General features: G+C 43.5%; 1 protein-coding gene across 1 annotated transcript in view; it reads right to left on the minus strand.

The window, feature by feature from the left end:
• iqsec3a (IQ motif and Sec7 domain ArfGEF 3a) overlaps positions 1 to 20,708 on the minus strand; it is a 41,931-nt gene that overhangs the window by 12,604 nt on the left and 8,619 nt on the right. Inside the window, exons 3-6 of the mRNA XM_061268163.1 lie at positions 12,553 to 13,066; positions 8,482 to 9,629; positions 4,358 to 4,519; positions 2,492 to 2,614 (exon numbers count right to left, since the gene is read on the minus strand). Of these exons, the coding sequence (XP_061124147.1) occupies positions 2,492 to 2,614; positions 4,358 to 4,519; positions 8,482 to 9,629; positions 12,553 to 13,066 (1,947 nt within the window). The remainder of the gene's footprint in view (positions 1 to 2,491; positions 2,615 to 4,357; positions 4,520 to 8,481; positions 9,630 to 12,552; positions 13,067 to 20,708) is intronic.

Raw genomic sequence — 20,708 nt, forward strand, 5'->3', positions numbered from 1 at the left:
GCACTCGTCCTTCTTGTATATTATCCCGCATAGTATAACTCACCTCATATTTACCTGATTGCACTGTACCTACTGCTCAGTATTCTTTTTACTCTGCACTTTACTGCTTTTTGCACTTCTGGTTGGATGTCAAAGTTATTTTCGGTGGACTGGACTTGTGCTGTACAGTGACAATAACGTTGAATCTAATCTAATCTAATATTTGAACACAAACGGTGGAGTGACAGATAATCAAAAACTCAAAGGCATATATTCTTTATCGTCTGTGGAGACCGACTAGTACTATTACAGTATTACTACAAAATGTCCACTGAATTCCAACAGTTATTCGATTTTATATATAAAATACAATACTATAGATTTGCATTATGCACATTTTTGTTTATGTATTTCTTGGGAGGTTGGAACAGATTAATGGTATTTCCATTCATGTCAGTGGGGAAAGATGATTTGAGATATAACTTCTATGAGTTTCAAGTGTGGTTACAGAATAACTTCAACTTGTATCTCAAGGCACTACTGTATTTATTTTACTGTTGAAACCGCAGCACGGCTAATCCTATTTGGGATGCTACATTATGCAAATGCACAGTGTAAACATTTGCAGCATGCACCATTTTGTTCATTCGTTTTGTCCACTGACGCAGCAAACAGTGAAGCTGCTGCTGCTTCCCATGCCAGCCACGATTTTTAGGGGGATGCGTCGTTGTCCACCCCCCCTCCCCCCTTCTTGTTTTTGGAGATGCTTCTGATCTCAGCAGGGGAGGTAAGAGGGGGGTTGGGGATGGGGAGGGGTACATGAAACGCCAGTGGACGTTACGCAACACTGGTTATTTATAAATCCTCTACCCTCTTTTGTTTTCATGCCCTTTTCAATCCTTGCCACCCCCCTCAGGTTTGTTCCGCTCTCACGCCTTTTGCTCTAACACGCAGATGCCCAGGCATTGCCGGTGCCATGGTCTCTTGAGCCACACATTTTGTTTACCTCCTTGTCGTGCACCTCAGGCAACTGTGACAGGTGACCGTTCAACTCAGAGATGCCAGACAGCGTCAACTCGTGTTTATTTTCAACTGTGATGAGGACCGAAAGAAAGATCCAACACAAATTTGCAAGTCTCATGTTGGAGCTTCTCGAAAATGCTAAATTCCACAGCCTTGTGCACCCTCATCTAACATTCTTTTTCATCCGCTGATTTTTTTTTTTTTTTTTTAATGTATAAAAATAATAAGCTGATATAAAACCGGTCAAGGTCAAAACCTTGCATTTGGACCCATTAAAAACTGTTTTTATCATTTTATTTAGCCAAAAAATGAGTGTATTAAAGAGTCATGTCATTACATCAGACATTACATTTTACATTAGTTGATTACTTGGAATGGACTTTACTGTAGCTGTAACAAATTGGTAATAAATACTGCGCAAACTCTAAGAACAGTTGGGTCATTAATAACCAAACTGTTCAAACTGTGTCAAAAAGGGACCGACCAAAAAAGTTGGGTCGAATAAATAACCCACAAAAGTAACCCCAAAAATTAGGTGGTTATGATAAAACAACCCCCCAAAAATTTTAAAATTTTTTCCAACACTTAAAATTGGGCTCTTTTTGTAGTTTAATCATTTATCTAAATTTTTGGGGGGTTACCGTAAATTCCGGACTATAAGCCGCAACTTTTTTCCAAAATTTTGAACCCTGCGGCTTATAGTCAGGTGCGGCTTATATAAGGATTTTTTTTTTGTGATTTTTGTGATGACTTGATCACTTTTATACACTGCGGTATCTTGAAGAAAAAAACAACAACAAAAATACTATTTTGAAACACTACTATGGCTGCTGCTTATTCTGGCTGTGTTGCTTGTGACTATTATGAGCTTTAGTAGGAATGCACGCTAAGTGACCTGCGTCAAAGGGCTCTAAACCCTTCGTTACAGGCAATGTTTAGAAAGACATGTTAAAGTATGTTATTAAAACTTTAAAAAGGCTTTCTGTGAACGGTCTTTCTTTGTAAAAAAATGCGTGTGCACGTGCGGCTTATAGTCCGGTGCGGCTTATATAAGAAAAAAACTAAAATATCCCCCAATTTTAGCTGGTGCGGCTTATAGTCCGGAATTTACGGTAAATAGGAGTATATAACCCCAAAATGGTATTGGGAGTACACACAAAAGCCTGTATCCCACTCAGCTGCAAAGGTTTCAAAGCGCTCAGTGGCTTTTCGCCAGAGTTCGTTCAAGGTCACATAGATGTTAGCCAGATTCAAATTTGAACGAACCCTGATAAAAAAAAAATCACCATTTGCTATCTTCATAAAGCACCGCTGTTCAATAGGATATTGCTTAGTAACTATTTTTGGAGTGTCAATCATATGAAACTCAATAAATAATATCATAACAATAAAATATTTTTAAAAATAATTAATTATACAGGTAAGACAAGAAATAATCACATTCTAGCAATAGACCAATTAAAAAATATGCAAATCGCTTGCTAATTACCTGAATGCCTCGATGAGACGTTCCACCTTCTGGGCTTCTCCCTGGACACGAATGTGGGCCTGGAATTTCCTCAGCGCGTCGTCCAGCTCCATCCCCGAGAAATCCATCTCATCCACTACGCAGCTGTTGCGGTAACGTAATAATTACGTGTGAGCGCGATGGGATCGATGAGCCCCGGGGATGCGGACTGAAGATAAGAGTTCTCTCAAATTTAACACGCCGCACATTCGCAAGCAGGAATGTGCGTAAAGGAGGAGGAGGATAAAGATGCATCTGGCAAACAAACGTGCAAATCTCCTCGAGCGGAAAATCCTCCTCACACCTGACAAGTAAATCTTAATTACCTTAATTAACAAAACGAGAAAAAAAAAAAGTTAGTGACATGAGTTCACTGGAAGCTGGATACAAAATGGTTCAGGCCAAATGAGGTTTGGAAGTAAGTTTTAATGGACTTTCAAACTCATTTCTTTCTTGTGCTTTTTTATGTTTAGTTTGTTGTATCTATACGTGGAAACTAGGGAGTGACCCAACTAATTTGAAAGATTTTTAAATATTTAGTTTTCCATATGAAGTCAACGTGTAGCTAATAATGTGACTATGTGATTCGTCTTGACGGCTCCTCGTGACAGCGCCGACTCCTGTCACTCCTCCTTTACGTAACACCAGATGAGATGCTCTACAGCTGCCCCGCCTCCCACACCCGCACAACTCGAACATGCCGGTACGTACAGTATACAACCTCGGCAGCTGTCGAGCCTTAGAAACGTATATTTTTACTGAGCTGGCAGTCGGACAGACGACGGCACAGCGACACATAAAAAGCAACACGGCGCCAGATGGAAGCATATTGTGAAGCGTAACAAGACAACCGTGGGGTTGGAACCAGACAATCTTACTGCTCGACATCCATCAATGGGACGAGTCCTGCGGGTCAAATGCGTGACCACAATTTGGCTTAATTGACTTTGCGACGTTTTAATGCGCGTAGTTTATGCTTAAGGAAACGTGCGGAGAATGAAGCATTGCTGACACGCCGCAGGGGACGCATTAGAGGTCAAACCAACTCTTGCTTGCGACAGCATTAAGTAGACCTCCATCCACTGTACATTAAAACGTATCATCTACCGCTGTCAACGTTAATCGATTAATCAACAAATAATCGAAATAAATAACTATTTCAATATCGAGTAATTGTTTGTAGCCACTTTTTACCTTAAAACTGAATATTCGTTAATTTGCGTAGTAATTCTTGAAATTGACTGATTATTTTTAGTGTTTAATCAAATCAGAATACCTGCAACTTGTTTTTCATTTGGGGGAAAAAAAAAATCACTGCACCAGTAACAAAATCATTTTAATAAAATACAACAGAAATCCCTCTAGTGTGATATTGTTTGTTTTTTAATTATTAAACAATACCAATTAAACAGTAAATGGGAAAAGGGCTTTGAAATATCTTGCAAAACTAAATTTTATCCGATTTTAATCGATGGAATAATCGATTTGAAAAATATTCAATAGTGACAGCCCTAGAATTTTTTTTTAATTCAAACTAAAATGAACAATTAAATTCTATTAGATTCTTCGATTAATCGATGGAATAATCGAGTCGAAAAATATTCGATAATGACAGCCCTAGCCCTTATCTGTGACCTTGCTAATATTAAAAAGTGTGCTCGGTAAAAGACAGTGAAGGAGGCACATCTTCTGTCCTCCTTCCTCTGATCCCCTCAAAATGAATTGATGTATCACAATGTCAAAGCAGCCATTACCACCATGTGAAAATGAGCAAGCAACTCCAATAAAAAGCGGTCATTTAAATGCAAATCTTTGCTCGCATGAGATTTACATCTCCGAGGTACTCACTCGAGGACATCCCTGTTGAAGGGCTTCTTGCTGTTGCCCAGGAACTCGCCGATCATCTGCCGACTCAGCCCTTTCCTCTGCAGCAGGAAGTGGGCGACGCCGATGGGCGTGTCCGGGATGAAGCCACGCGAGATCAGGAACTGGAGGCCTTTGTCGGGATTACTGGGAAAAATGGAGGTAGAAGCTTTTAGAACATAGCCTAGCATAAAAATAACTTTTTCTAAAACTAAAACAGGTTGTACGTATATTAGGGCAGTGATTCTCAAAATGTATGTAGTAGTACTACAGTAGTACAAATTAGCATTAGCCGCAAGCCAAGTGAAAACCAAAGTTTGACTTTTCGATATTGTTATTCCAGATAAGTCAAATGGTTAAGATTCCCAGTGTCCACTGTATTTCGAATGCTATTAGGCATACGTGGAGGAGAGATGCTCCAGGGAGGCTAGCATGTGAATGCCATCCCCCTCCCTCTATGTTCTCTTTTTAAGTAACAGCACGCCTGTCCTGGCTAATGGGTTTAGCTAGGTGAGGAAAGCTGGTCGGGGGGAGGTAAAGGGCAACGGGGGGAGGTTGTTAGAGCACCAGACCGAGCAGATGTGAGCAAATAGCAGCATGAGCTAGTCGGCAGTTCCCGGCTTTGAAAGCATCTGCTCGCCCACTCTGCTGACGGCTGACATGTCGCCGAGCGAATTTGGCTGATTACTTGATGTTTTCCCAACACGTGCGCAGATCCTACACGCTGAATGTCATTTGCCACGGCAAACAGACGAGGGGGTGGCAAATTTGAGACGAATCAGAGATGAGTGGCGCGGAATGAGGGAGAGACAATTCTTGGCAAAGTGATGATCGATATTGTGATCGTTCCAGACAGCCCACAGCGTGATTCAACGGTGTGTTCATTTAGCTGGTCGATTTGATTCTTTTCCAGCATCACTTTTTGCCTCGGTAAAAAACAAAACTTTAAAGCAACTTCTCTCTCTGTTTTTTTTTTTTTTTTTACACGATTCCCGTGTGAATATCCAAAAGAGCGTGACGAGGGTCACCGTTGATGGGTTTTGTGAGAAAACCCGCTTTCCGACGCTTACCATCTGGATGGGAACAGGATGTTGATGTTTGCGAGCATGTATACACACACGCACGCTTGTGCAAAACAATTACAATTTGCTCTTCTCCTCTGCTGACTATTTTAATAATTAGCATTGATTCACATGCTTTAAATCTACAGAACTGTGCTATACATTTACTGCTGTGCTGGGTTAGAAGAAAGCACGCAGGAGGCCTCTGCAACAAACTATGTTATCATTTATCTGATGATGATTCATCACAATGATTTTCCTGACTTTATCGTTGCCCACTCAGATGTTGAATCAGCGCAGCTTGAGCGGGGGTGAAAGGGCAATTAATGTAACAGTAAATATCACCCCAACGTCAGCCTCCTACTACCTTCTTCTTCGTCGCCCTTGACGATCTCTCACCTTGCCATTGTCATTGACAGTCCGTCGGTGATCAGCTTTTTCTGCCTCTGTACCTTTTTGTCCGCCTTCATCTCATACATACGAAACTTTTTCCCAGCTTTGAAGCAGAAAGCAAGATCTGAGTAACAAAATTTCGAATTGGAATTGATCAATGCACTAACATGCTAATGAAAATATCGGACCGCGCAAATGTCCTGAGTTTGATTGACAATCTATGACCACCAATGACGAGCTTTTATTCAAAGAATGCTAACCTGCTAGCGGTGGTAGCGCAATATGTTGCCACTATTTTGGTAGACCCCCTCCCCCAAAAAAAGGGTCAAACACTTCAAATGCATCTAAAATCCTCCATGACAAATACTAAATTGAGGAAAAATAATTGAAAGTTCCTGTTCACTGCTTCTTTCACCAATCTTTCACTTGCGCTAGTTCAGTGCTTCTCAAATAGTGGGGCGCGCCCCCCTTGGGGGGCGCGGTGCTATTCCTGGGGGGTCGCGTGTGACCCTGGGGAACAGGCTTTTTTTTTGGCAGTACTAGAATAAAGTGTAATTGCGAATCTTCACAGCAGGGGGCAGGGGCGCTCTCATTGTTACTTCTGTGACGTTTGCGACAGTGCAACATTTTACGACTTACAAGACAAGTTAGGATAGTCACGGTGGGGAAGGGGGGGCGCGAATAGTTTTCTTCTTGCTAGGGGGGGGCGTAACAGAAAATAATTGAGAAGCACTGCGCTAGTTCATTTTTAAGACAAATCTCAGCGTCTGAAACATCACAATAATCTGGACCCGTTGACGACTCAAAATCTAGATTCTCTATAGTCGTTGAAAAAGAGTTTACATCACCCATACATTGTCGGGTTGCGTTTCTAGTGCGACTTGACCAAATGCTAACATGCTAACAGTTACTAAAAATCCATAAAAGCGATCTGAACAATTTGATTGACAACCACTGATGAGATTTAATTGCCATGCGTTGCAGAAGAAGCGACGCATTTAACCCGAAGCCTGTTCAAGATAGGACCCCCCCCCCCATCCCCCCTTGGTTGCCGTTATTAGAGTGTGGTGGAACCAAATAACCCGGCGCTTGCTTTGCCTCTTGTTTTTACTGTCCCGACACGCACCTCCATCACAGCCAATTGATTAAATGTGTGCTTATCGTGAGACTGCAAACAGACTCTCCGTCACCTTATTCCCCTTAACCACACAGCGTGTTATTCATAACACATCCAAAGTGTGTACACGTCTCCATGACCTTTTTAAAATGCGTCCAACAGATTCAGAGGACATAAACCAGCTGTCGATCAAACAGCTTTTCCTGATTTTATCTGTATTCGCAATTAAAATGGCTCCGCCCCAGTGAAGTGTTACACTGTTAACATTTTTGTTAATATTTTGTTAAAAATGGACGGCTGAATTGTTCGAGCCCTCTCCCCCCTGACTAGTACTTTAAATGTTAATATTCCAAAGTGTGTAAACTCCTTGCTATTTATGACACTCCTCCTGTCTCCTACTGCTACTCTTGTTCCAAGCGTCACGCTCGCAAAGCACAAGTTAATCGGCTTTACGGTCGCATTTTTATTGCCTCTTCCAGATTTGCGTGAGGAGCCTTAATTGGGCCAATATCGCTGTGAAATCTTGTCGTTGCTCCAGGGGGATCCATCTCGACAAGGAGCTTTGACAGACATGTTGCCGTGACAACGCAAGAACCCAAGATGGGGATGTTTTGCGGCATTTTTTTAGCAAGAGGTGATGTCACGTGTTGCCAAAAGAGTGTCTAATGACATTGTGAATTACACGGCGAAGGCGTTTACGTTTTATTTAATCCGATTAGATTTTTCGAGACAGCTAATCTGACTGTAACATTGGATACACCCACATATCATCATGGGGTCACATTCAGCAACTGTCAAATTTTCTCTTTACAAATACAATAAAGGCAAAACAAAAAAATGTTAGTAATTTTCGGAATAGGAAAGACTGCACTGGATTGGAAACTAGTTAGATGGCTGTGTGAATCAACTGTACATCCAATTTATCCCAGCATGATAATCATTTTAACAACTTCAGATTTTAATAAGGTAACTAAAACATTCTTTGCTACGGTAGAATTACACAGTGTACCTAATAAAGTGGCCAGTGCAGTGCAATGCCATGTTGCCCCACAAACTTTACAGCCTCCAAACCGACAGAGCGTGACACGTTTCAGGCGGGCTTCACCGCGTTCAGCTCCCGTGCACTCCTGTCGCCATGGCAACACCCCCAGGTCTATCGACGGCATGCGAGAACCACTTCGTTCTTGTGTGTCACGAGTCTTAACGTCCAACTGCCTGCTTCCGTTTTTTTCCCTTTTAGTCGCAGATGTGAAGACGAAATGGACAGCGGAGACTTTAAGAGACTTCTAAGAAAGATTGCGTGACCCTAATCCGCGCCATGTTCCCATCAAAGGCTTGAGCTCTTTTCGAAGGGGGATAGCTCTCTAACTAAGAATCGTGGAGCAGTGGTTACCAGGGGAGGTAGAAATGTAGGAAAAAGTAGAAATGACTACTGTCACTTTTTTTTGCCCTTATTGATTTCTCAACCCATCTATTGAGATCTCAATCACAGATTTTATTTTAACCTGAAAAATTAATATATTGTGGCGGTTACTCACACATTGAAGAGGTTGAGGCCGATACGGTAGAGGCGTTTCCGCATGACGTCAGTGGACAGCGTGGGGGACTTGCAGCTGGCAGGGTTCTCGCAGTGGTAGCGCGGCAGGCTGAGGATCATGGCCTGCAGAGCTTCCTTGGAGGAGGCCTCCGATGTGGAGCGCGCCTCGGTGGACGCGCTGCTGCTGCTCATCTGCTCCGAGCTGTCAGCTGTCTCCGAGCTGCTCCGATTGACCCCGAGGTCAGACACAGGCGTGGGAGGTTTAGGGGGCTCCGGCGGCGGCGCCACCACAACCACTTCCTGGGGAAACGCTTTGTCCAGAGGGCTTGAGGGTGGTAGGTCCTCGCCGCCGAGCTCTTCCTCACTGGGAGGGGGAGCGGGGAACTCCATATCTTGATCACATAAGTCTATTTCTGGGGGAGGTGGGTTCTCTTGAGGGGGTGGAGGGGGATCTATGGGCTCAGCTAATGGGGGCACGGGTGGTTCTTCGGGTGGGACGGCCTGAGGAGCGAAGTTCGTTGTGATAGATGCAGCTCCCTCTTGCTGGGCGCGGCTGCCCAGCGTGACGGACTCCATGACGGAAGACGATACGCGGAAGTTTTGGCTGTCGATCTGGACCGTCACATCCCGGAAGGCCATCATGAGCTTGCTGGCGCTTTTGGACAGGTCGCTGGGGTCCAGCGGAGCTTGATGAATGGCCGACTCCCCTACGCCGCACATCTCTCCTCCAACTGCTGCTGAACCGAACTGATAAGCGCCGCCTTCTTGCAGCGAGCACATGGTCTTCAGGCTCCAGTTGCTGAGCGCATCGTCTATGGACTTAGCCAGGGACTGGACTTGCTCAGTGAAGGAGTCCTCCAGGTCTGTCAAGCTTCCACCCACCGTGGCAGGCAGTGACGGTGACCTCACCAGAGGGATGCCCGCTAAATTGCAGCCTTCTGCCAGGGCCCGTTCAGCCGAGAATCCCTCAGTGTTCTGCACGCGCACCTTGCGAAGAGAGATGCGGCGCGGCAGGCGACTCTCCAACAGGGAATTGCGGATCTTCTCAAAGTTCTTGCTGAGCTGGTACTGGCGGAAGGCGGTCTGGATCTTGCAAGCGGCGCGGCGGGAAATGAGGTGGCCGCCGTATTTGTGCTCTAGCATTTCGATCTGGAAATAAGGATAGAGATATAAATTAATGACTGCTGAACATGGGATAGGTGTGTTACCAACCTTTTAAAGTAACATTTGGAGAGTTAAAGAAAACATTCCTTTGTTGCTCTAAGCTATCATGATGTCCTGTAACGGAGCCCAAATGGGGACAGTGAACATAAACTGTTGATGCTTTTGACCTTGGTGGTGCATTGAAGAGGAATATCAAGAAAGAAAAGGGTCAGACTGAAAGGAACTGGGCAGTAAAAAGGAAGGCCATCCTGGGAATGCAGACATAAATGGGGAAATTGCGAGCTCATGAATCCACAGAGTTGGAGTGATCCATACCAATAGGTCTGCTTGGACCTCATGAAAAACAAACGTGCGGCCGACTCACAGCATTTGAACAGAGCGCTCATTTTCTCTGCAAACACAACTCATAACCTCCGCCAACTCCGCAGAGAGGTTCTTTAAATCGTCTGAAAGCGAACGCGCCGTTAATCTTGCCTGTGAAAGATGGCTAAAAGTCTGTGGGAAACTGATAGACGCCATGTAGCCGCCGCCGTTGTCTGGCGGACGCTCAAAGACTTGATGAAACCCCCGCGCTTAGTCGGAACAATCAAGGCATGTGTATCTCTGGAAACACCCAAGTGCGAGCTCTTATCTTGGCAAGTCACATTGTGCGCCGCACATCTTTGCAACACAACCCTGCCCTCGTTCAGACTTAATGGATGATTATACTTCTGTTGCTTCTCTGAACCTCATTAAAGCTACAAGTGGAGGATGCGTTGGCATGCGGAGATAACCGAGAATACCCTAAGTTGTGTACGACAGAAATAATGTGTCATTAAGGAGCTAGAGATACGTATCATGTGAAAGATTGACTCTCAGTTAATGTTCTCCCGCTAATTCACCCAGAGATGCTCGGATCCCAAAAGTTTTACAAACAATTTCTAAAAACGTCCCTTGCTTCCAGAGAAACTCTGAAGAGGTGCCCTTGACCGAATAAAATATAAAAGTCATTTGATTAAACGTTGCAGGTTTTTATGCCTGTTTTGGCCTCTGCGTAAGCTGGGTCAGGGATTTTGAAGAAACCATTTGAGGACACGTTGCTCTCTTTGTGCCTGTCTGACACACTCGGAATTACAGCCACCGGGAAGGTAGGAAAGAGGATTAAAACTAGCCTGGCATTTAGACTCGGTAAATTAAGACTATTTCGGCAGACAAAGATGAGAAAATGACACGTGAACAATGCAATGGGGAGGACATGGCGGGGAAAGACGCCCCTCCTCTTCAGTCGCAGGCAGTCGCTTGGACTCCTGATCACTTGACAAAGCGCTGATGGAGAGAGATTAATCTGCAGATCTGTGTTGCCACCGGGCGGACTTGCTCAATCGATTTTGAAGGGCAGATTGAACCCACAGTAAACTGAACTATAAGGTGACAGTAAACACTGCATTTTCAAAGGACGCATACACGGGGGGATACAAGGGACATGTGAATATTTTAACGCCACTTCAAAGCTACTTGGGTGGAAGATAATTGGAAAAAATGCAAGGTTGGAGGAAGTTCACAATGATTAAGGACTATTTAAACCTGGAGTTTTTCCATGGTTCCCAACTGATGGATGGTTTTGATGAATAAGCGCCTTAAAAGTGTTTTGAATACAACTGGAGGTCAAGTAGTGTTACCAAACACCAAAACACTCAGCCATGAATCATCCCCACAAGTACTGGGTATCACGACACACACAAGATGTACCGCCGAAACGAGCGAGGAGAACCAAGAGGTCATTACTGCACTCGTGCTCATGCAAATGCCTCAAAGCAGAGAAACATCTGCATGATTAACGACCTGATTATGCAATGGCAAGAAGTGGGACACGACACAACATAACGTTCCCGTGCCAAGCCGAGACGATAATTAAAGATCTGACGTCACTGTTTTGCTGAGGAATCTTTGCCCACAATCTATCTCTCGGAAAGTCGGTGATGCTGGCTAAGGATGCCTTTCAAAGAATGTGACCTGTGACCCTGTTGGATATTCATTATTGTATTTTCTCCTCCGAATTATCCCATCACAGCCAGGGTCACATGGGACAAACATAATTTTCCGTGTGTTTCCGCAAACCGTACACAAATTGATTGTCAATCCTGAGGTTACTGCACCACAATCAAGGTATCGCCCTGCACTTCCAATTAGTCCCACATTGATCGGAGGATGCATCCATTCCACGTACACTTCTCTCTACAGACAGGAGATCGATGGAAGCAATCTACGTCTCTGTTGTCGTGACGACGGTGTAAAAAAGACAGAGTTCTACCACAGGAGTCTCAAGAAAGGAAGTTGCAAAAGTAAGTAAATCAGGTATGTCACATTTCTTATCAATGTGTTGTGGCCAATGGGCACTAATTCTGTTTCCTTACCTGTACAGAATTCTTGGGGGATGCTGGGTTAGTTGAAGGACATAAAACAATACAAGGCAAAAATGACTGATGATGGTCCAAGACATGGAGATGGTATGGGTTTTCTGATGAGACAGCATGAACGGACAGACTGAGGCCTGAGGAGTGGGGTTGGGGTGGGCGGTTGTCTGGGGGGGGGACGGGGGTCGCATGTTTGCACATTTCAGACATTCATCAGAACAGTACAAGATGGGAGACAATCATGTGCTTTTATTCTCTGTGGAAGCTCCACTGAGAATCATTAAGTATCAGAGAGAGAATTAAATATCAATTTCCAGCATTCTGCATACATCAAAGAATTCAACAGAGGTGAAAAAGACAAAAGCATGATGGGGATCCATGATGGCGATAATGATAATGATGATGTTGAAGCAGATATAGTTTGGCCAATCCACTGGCTCAAATAGAGAACAGAAAAAACCTTCAAGGTTCCATACACGCACCAGGTTGTAGCCCCATTCCAAACACACCCCTACCTGCTTGTTTTTGAGGTCAAGCGAGAGCTCATAGTCGGAGGTGGCCGAGTGTGAGCCGGCCCCGTTGCGTTGCACCCTCAAGGGCGAGGCTGTGTGATGGAGACTGGCTCTCCTCGCCGTGCTGGTCTCTTTTGCGGCGTCACCTTCTTCCTCCTCCTCCTCCTCCTCTTCCTCTTTCTCCTCCTGTGCTTCTTCTACGTCTTCTACTTCAGCTTCTTCCTGAGCATCGTCCTGCTTTACTTCCTCCTCATCCGGCCCTTCTTGTTCAACAGCGTCCTGCGCTTCCTCCTCCTCACCCGGGGCATCAAATTGAGGTTCGGGCTCGGCTTCTGTCTGGGGTTCAGATTCTGGTTCGGTTTCGGGTGGGGACTGCGGCTGGAGGGGCTCACACTCGGGCTGTAGAGGCGGCGGCGTCTCTTGATGGGGCAGCGGTTGTGACGGGGCCTCACTCTGCAGCTCCCCCTCTCCTCCCTTCCCTTCCTCCCCCACTGATGGGTCTGGAGAAAGGTCATCGCTGCAGAAAGGAGGAGAAAACGCAGAGTGAGGTGGCTTGCTGCATCCGCCATGACCTCTTCTCTCTCTCTCTCTCTCTCTCTCTCTCTAACTCTCCTGGGATGCAAGTGGTAAGACACGGGGACCCCTTTTTTTTTTTACTATTTTGACTGTGCCTCGCTTGTCGTCTATGCACTTGACAGACAAAGACATTGTGGAGGAGAGGACACAGCTGGAAAAAAACCCACAGGGTTGGTGCAGAAAAAGTTGGATGGAAAAGAAATACGGCAGCAACATCTTCAGGAAAAAGAAATGTGAAACTGACAGCCGGTAGTGACACACACACACAGAATAACATATCAGGACAGTCATGCGTGTGTGCTTTCATTTTTGACAGCGTGGGTCTGTGTGTGTATGCAGCGGATTTAAAGTTAAACACTTTACTATTATGTGTCCACTATTGGAGAGCAGTGAATTAAAATTAATTGTGGGGAAAAATGATCTCATAGTTTTGAGGGGAAAACTTGATTACATGAAATTTCCCACGCAGCAGTGGACAATCCCAATTTGGACCTGCAGCCAATAAGAAAATTGCCCCATCCCATAATATCATCCCAGTCTTTTCCCACTGGTTCAAACCTGACCTACTTACTGGATTTATCTCCCAAATTCCCCCTAAAACTGGAAATTCACGCTGAAATGTCACTATTTTGACACAGTGGAGGTGCCAGAACACGACTCCCACGGAATGCTGTGAGTGCTGCAGGTCTGCTGGCACATCACGATACAAGATGGCTACCTGGCGGCAAAAAGTGGCACAACGCTTAACTTTTGGACCACTTCTCCTTGGAAAGATGAGTCTAAATCTGCAATAACCCATCTGCGTCTCTCGTTGTCGGTGTCATCACACATGGCGGAGCTTTAGCTTGCGGAGAAAGTATCTGTAATGGGCTTTAGCGGGATCCTTCTAAAATAGATGTACGTGGGATGAATAATGGATAGTAAAATAGTCGCTTCTTCACAGAACTGCAGGTGAGCAAAAAATAGACACGGTAGAGGTGGGTGGTTGGGGGGGGTGTTGAGTCTGAAGATGTCTTAAAAAGGCAGCGTGCTACGTCTACTTGAAGTCTTTTAAAAAGAAGCCCAGCCATTTCCTAAGTGCCTTGTTATGGTGTTATTATAGCCTGTGATTTTTTTTTGTCATATGTGACAGAGATGAAAATGTGCGGAGAGACCGTATAAAAACAAAGCGTCATCTCAAGGTAAGGAACAATACATTGCTTAAATGGAAATTTACAAACACACTTAGTGTATATGTTGTAAGTACTGCTACTACTAATTTTCCTCACGGGAAAAATAAAGCATGTACCGTAATTTTCGGACTATAACTCGCACTGGAGTATAAGTCGCACCAGCCATAAAATGCCCAAAAAAGTGAAGAAAAAAAACATATATATGTATATAAGTTGCTCCTGAGTATAAGTCGCCCCCCCACCCAAACTATGAAAAAAACTTGTAGTCCGAAAATTACGGTATTTAAAAAAAAAAAAAAAAAAGCCGCTCACATGGTCCAGAGGCTAATGAATCATTGAGCATGTAAATTGAAAGCAGCCTCAGCAAAGATGCGCAGCATGTGTGCATATTTATGCGCCTCGGTTGGAGAGTCATAACAAAGTGAAGCTTTACTCGGCCCCATATTCTCTTCACCGGTGCTGTCAAGCCGCCTCGTTGTCCAATTCTTAACGTCCGCCGCTAGGTAGAAAGATTTAGCGCCTCGGGGTGTCAGAGCGGACCGGCGAGGGCGGAGACGAGCCCTCGGCGGTGAAGATGGACGAGTGTGCCGTCCTCCATGCGCCTGACTTGGAATACAATCATTTTGTCCTTTATTCCACGACCTGAGTTTGGGTATATTTTGAATTTGAGTCTTGTCACTTTGATTAAATCTCTTCCGACCCTCCCCCTCTTATGCACAATAGCTCCTGCCCCTTACTGAGAATGAATCAGGCAGAGTGGAAAGCGTCTACATTAATAAGCATCTCTTTGCTCATATACTCAGAGATGGTAACCTATGGGCTGAATTTATCTTTTGACCTGTGTCAACTCAATTTAAACCCTCAAGAAGTATAAAGATGGCACGTTGAGAACAGAGGTTCTCATGACGAACAACCACTTGTTTGTGCATAATTGCCGAACAATTGTCATGTTTACCGAGCGGGGGCTTTCTCGCTATCGTGTCACATCTGTTCGCATAATTACGAGGAGAACACAAGGCCAAGAAAACATTCCATATGAGCAGAGAAAAAAAAAAAAAGACAAGCATGCTACTCTGTAGTCTAGTGCTACAGCCACAATGATTTTTTTAAATCGGTTTATTATTTTGTCAATAAATTGGAATAAAAAAAATCATTTTTAGCCTTTTATTCAATGACAAATTGGAGACATAATTTGAAATTTACAGCACAGAAAGTGCACAAATGTGAATTAATTAGGTTTCAGATATTGGTTTGGTCCACAACAGCTGTCGCAAAAAATGGTTAAAAATGTTGATGCACTGGTCAACAATTCTTTTTTCATCAGCGATGCAAAAATGACTTCTCAAGCTGAATTAGTTGTTTAGTGAATTAGGGTAGCGCTGTTTCAGAAGTTTCATAATTATAATTTTAATATATTTTTATTGTCCTAGAAGATCATAGTGCGCTATAAAATCTGTATCGCAAACCCTCAAGGGTTTTTTTTTTTTGGTCAAACTCAAAACAAAAAAACCCAAAAAAATCTCAAAATCTTGATGAGCTACAAAAAAATAAAAAACATAAAATCAGTATTGAAAATATTCTTAGTGCTACATAAAGCCATCTCTGATTAAAATTTTCTGTTGACCAGTGATATTATTTTTTTAACAATGTCTAATTAGGCAATAAGAAAAAAATCTTGGAAAATTGATTAGTTGACGAATCGTTTCACCAGTGTTTAGGTTTTTGATTTGCTACTATTCAGTTCTTTCTATTCACAGTTGCATAAGGTTGATGATACGTTTTGAAGCAATCGTATCTCTGATTATTCCCCCAGTGCTTGTCCTGCCTCTTGTCTATTTTAAGGTTAACACTTTTCCTTTGACAGCATTTATTCCATCGATGAGTCATCTAACCTGCCGTCGACCTCTCTCGTGTTCAAAAATCAGCACACTGCGTTCCCGAAAAGCCATCGCCATAGGTAATCCTTCGAAAAGCACCGAAAGTGCAAAAATCAGCAGGGCTCATCTCGTGCCATTAATCATAAAATGACGGCTCCGTTATGGACAAGCCGATCAATAACTCACTCGGGTGGCCTCGTAAATAACACTCTTTAGCAAAGTCGGCATAAAAAAATGACAGTGAATCAGTGTTTTTGTATTTAATCTATCAAAGATGACAAGAGTTTCTAAATCATGCCACATTTTCTCACTTTTGTTGACTAAAACACAAAAAAACGCAGCCGTGTACGTGCATCAGCTGGCAGAAATAAGATTTATTCGACACCAGGAAGCTCACGCTTTGTTTTGTTTGTGCACCTGCGAACTCCGTCATCCCCATCTTGAAGGTCGGTATTCCCATCTCGCGAGTGAAACCTCGCGGCTAACGCGTGCTTCAACAACGGCGGCATGGGGACGGCTCCGACAAACAAGCGTCTTCCCCATTGTGCTAGTCCTATTAATATTCATTTTCATTCTTTTAACATTTCACATTTTCCCTCCCTCTACCACTCTTTTCCCTGGTGTTTTTTTTTTTTTAACAGATAATTTAGGGTGACAGGCAGAGCCAAAGGCGAGACGACACCTGGAGTGAGAGCGTGACGCTGCAAGCATGACTCAGCACAGAAAAAACTGCTCGACGGTTTAGCGCTATGTTGTCAAAAGCATGACACACTCAAAAACAAAATAGGAAGAAACATCTTTGGAATAATGAGGAAATTACATATCACAATGCAAAGCTGTTCTTAATATTTTATCCCGAGGTTCACCTCATGTACATCATTGAATTGAGTATTCTACCAATTATTCCATTGACTAATCGAAAAAAAAACGACACACAATAACATGCATGTGAGGTGCAGCTGTTTTTTTTTTTTTTAGTTCAACTGAAGTATCTGTGACTTTGCGTGTTTGATTTAGAGGGTGTCAATTAATATGGGTGTAGTGTTTGTTGACTGTTAATGTGCTCATTAAATTTCTGTTTGGTTACAGTTTGTTACCCGTGACCACAATATGTTCTACTTCTACATAAACGCATTCACTGCCAGCTCAGTTAACATCTTTGACGTCTAAAGCCGTAAATGGCAGTGAATGAGTTCGATAAATTTGATTTGAAAATTCGGAGTAGGGATTCTGCTTTGATTTTTATTTTTGGGAGGGGGAAATCAAATTACCGTGTTTTCCGCACTATAAGGCACACCTGAAAACCTCAAATTTTCTCAAAAGCCAACAGTGCGCCTTATAATCCGGTGCGCCTTATATATGGACCAATATTGAGCCACTGCGGCAGGCGTGTCCAAATATATGGATTTATATATGGACAAAGTTTTAAAATGGGCCATTCATTGAAGGTGCGCCTTATAATCCGGTGCGCATTATATATGGACAAAGTTTTCAAATGGGCCATTCATTGAAGGTGCGCCTTATAATCCGGTGCGCCTTATAGTGCGGAAAATACGGTACTCGATTTCTCATGGCAGCTTTATTTCTCTTCATTTCTGTGATCTAAACGGCACACTCCTCCTCCAAGTGCTGCTTCTCGATTCATTATAGCCCAGTAATGCCTTGTCGGCGCTTTTTTCCCCTAATCTACCCTGCTGACGTCAGGCCCAGCTGTAGTTGACCAAACAGGGAGCATAAAGAGACTATCCGGATGATTTGTAAGTCTTTACGAAGGTCTCCGTGCCACCACATTTGGTTTTACGGCTTGTGCCTCCCACGTGCCCCCCACAAAGTTCTGAGCGATGGTGGGCCGGTGAAGCCTCCAGAATGCTCGGCTGTTTAGGGACACAAGGCCTTCGCCAAATTAGCACCCTCAGAGCGCTGTAATTGTGGCTCTGCAGGCAATTTAAACAAAACCTTTTTAGGTGGTTGCTTTCTTCTCCCTTGCATACACAAACACTCACCTTCACACTCGGGGGAGGGGACATTGTACCCGCAGTAGCGTCGCTGAGGTATCGACGGGCCTGCACAATTGTTCTAAGTGCCCCTGAGAGACGAATAAGACGCCATGTAATGACATTGGCTCCAGCTCCGGCCGTAACTGTTGTCTATGTGATGCGGCGTGCAAAATATCATCCCAGAAGAGAAGACTGACGTGTTTATTCTCCAGCATGGCGACATGAGGAATAGCCCCTGAGCTGCAATTGGCTTTATTAAAGCATTTTTTGCAAAGCTATTATAATAGCGCTAACGCATTATAGTGTGTATAATTCAACAGTGCTTGGGGAGAATTGAATGGATCTGATTAGCATGGGTTAGGGAAGTGTATAATTAGTCGAAATCAACAGTAGTTCATCTGTGAAGGTCAAAGGTCAACTTTCTTTCAACTATATTGTAATTTGTGATAGTACAACATTTAATCATACGTGATATTTAACGATGACATAACGATGACATTTAAATAAAAGTCAACTTGTTTTAACTGTGGTGAGGATGTGTCAAAAATCAATCGTTTTTTTTTTAATCTCCCAAACTATGAAAATTGCTTTAAAGCGGTACACGAGTTGAAATATGAAGCAGCAAAAAGGTCAAAACTGCTGATTCAGAGGATGCAACGCACGCACGCACGAGCGCGGTTGATGCTGCAGCAAAGTCATCAAAATGTTGCGCTTCTATGAAATCTCTTCTGCAATAAAACCCACGACTCCCTCTTCCGCTTCCTTTTTGGGCTCACTTCACAACGTAGAGATAAGCTGCCGAATGGAGAAGCGAGAGAAACCCTCAGATGTGATGAACACCTTCATGCCGCCTATGATCAGTTGGTCAGGCAAACCTCAGGATACTCATGAGCTATCGAATTAAAAGTGACTCAATGTTGAGGATTTCAAGACGAATTCAGGCCAACGTGGGTCCCTGAGGCCATTTTTAAACAGCTGACCGGACTCTCCCCTGAGGGAGATGACCTTCGCTCCTGATTGGCCGAGGTAAAAATAAAAACCTGAGAGCTAAGTGGAAACCCAAAGACAACCCCATTGGTCCCACTTCTCTCCGTGTCCCAATATTTTTGTCCACATGGATTACCGGACAATTTTTGAAGGTCATGTCCTTTAGCTTTAATTGTATTGCTGCTTTCAACCCACTACCATCTTATGGAATCTTAGGGCGAAGGCTATCATTATTGAATGTTATTCAAATCAATTAATGGAGTAATCAAATAAAAATTATTAATTTTTTTTTTTACAAAACAAGAATAAGTGAGGAACATGTATTATGTCTACTTGGGGCCATTAAGCTCCGTCCAGCACTACAATTTGTGTGACTTTCAGCTCGCGTGGTTTTTGGAGGTGGGGCTAAGCGAGTGAGTGATGAAGGCGTTGGAATTTTTTTTGTAATCAAGTTACTTAATTTAGCAATTAATTGTTTCAATTTAAATAGAACCATAAATTGTGTATGACACGGACTTAGATCACTGGCGCAGTTCGAGGGTGGGCCGCGGGAGCACTGCCCCCACCAAAATATGCTTGGACCTACCCGGTGCAACCCCAGATAATTGATAATAACTAATAATTGATCATTTGGGGTATTTTTATGGGAATTTTTGTTATCTACATTTCTCCTTGTAGGAAACATGCATGCAAGAAGATCACAGACAGAAAAAAAATACTGTCGTTTCAAATTGCTATGATGTCATTGCCCGTTGTCACTCAGGTGTCTGTTTGTTTTTGTTTTTAAAATAATCTATGAACGTATGATATCTATGAGAGTTGAAAACATTGAACATTTTACATCAAAGTTGTCTCTCGCATCATCCTGGTATGTAAAATATGCCTGATGGTGTACAGGTCACACACTGACGCACACACACACATAAGACAAGGCGCTACTACATTCTAACCACTGCCAAGCGAAAAGCATGCAACATCTTTTTTTTTTTCCTTGTGCCTTCACATGAACACGGATGCATTACATGTGCTCACCACGTTCCAGCATGAAGACCCCCTACAAACAACACACACATCAACACCCCCCCGCCCTTGCACAAATACAATTTTGGTGGTTGGAAATAAATAAATACATAAATAAATAAATCGGACACTCAATGCGACCACATTGGACAGACAAAGGTCCGCATGGTGTGAGCATGGACGGTGATGAACAAGATGAGGTGTGGCGCTTTGTGTGAAGGAGCGGGGGTGGGCGGTGGATGTGATGCCGCGTGAAATCACGGACAACAAAGCAGAAATCAACAATAAAACAGCATTTGGAAGAAAGGGGGGGGGGGGATAAGATGTGATCAAAAAACAACAAAAAAGGACTTGTCCGCCCCCTGGGAAGTCCTGCTTTGACGTGGTTTGCAAGTTCCATAAGTGGTTTATATTGTTTTGGGTTTGTGGTTTAGCCCCAATGTGATTCGTCACCATTAGTGTATCTGCTATCTCTGACAAGGCAGATAAAAAGAAAAAAAAAAGCATTTTGGTGCCCAAGGCTTAATTGC

Source organism: Syngnathus typhle, linkage group LG21 (assembly GCF_033458585.1).
Source record: "Syngnathus typhle isolate RoL2023-S1 ecotype Sweden linkage group LG21, RoL_Styp_1.0, whole genome shotgun sequence".
Lineage (NCBI taxonomy): Eukaryota > Metazoa > Chordata > Actinopteri > Syngnathiformes > Syngnathidae > Syngnathus > Syngnathus typhle.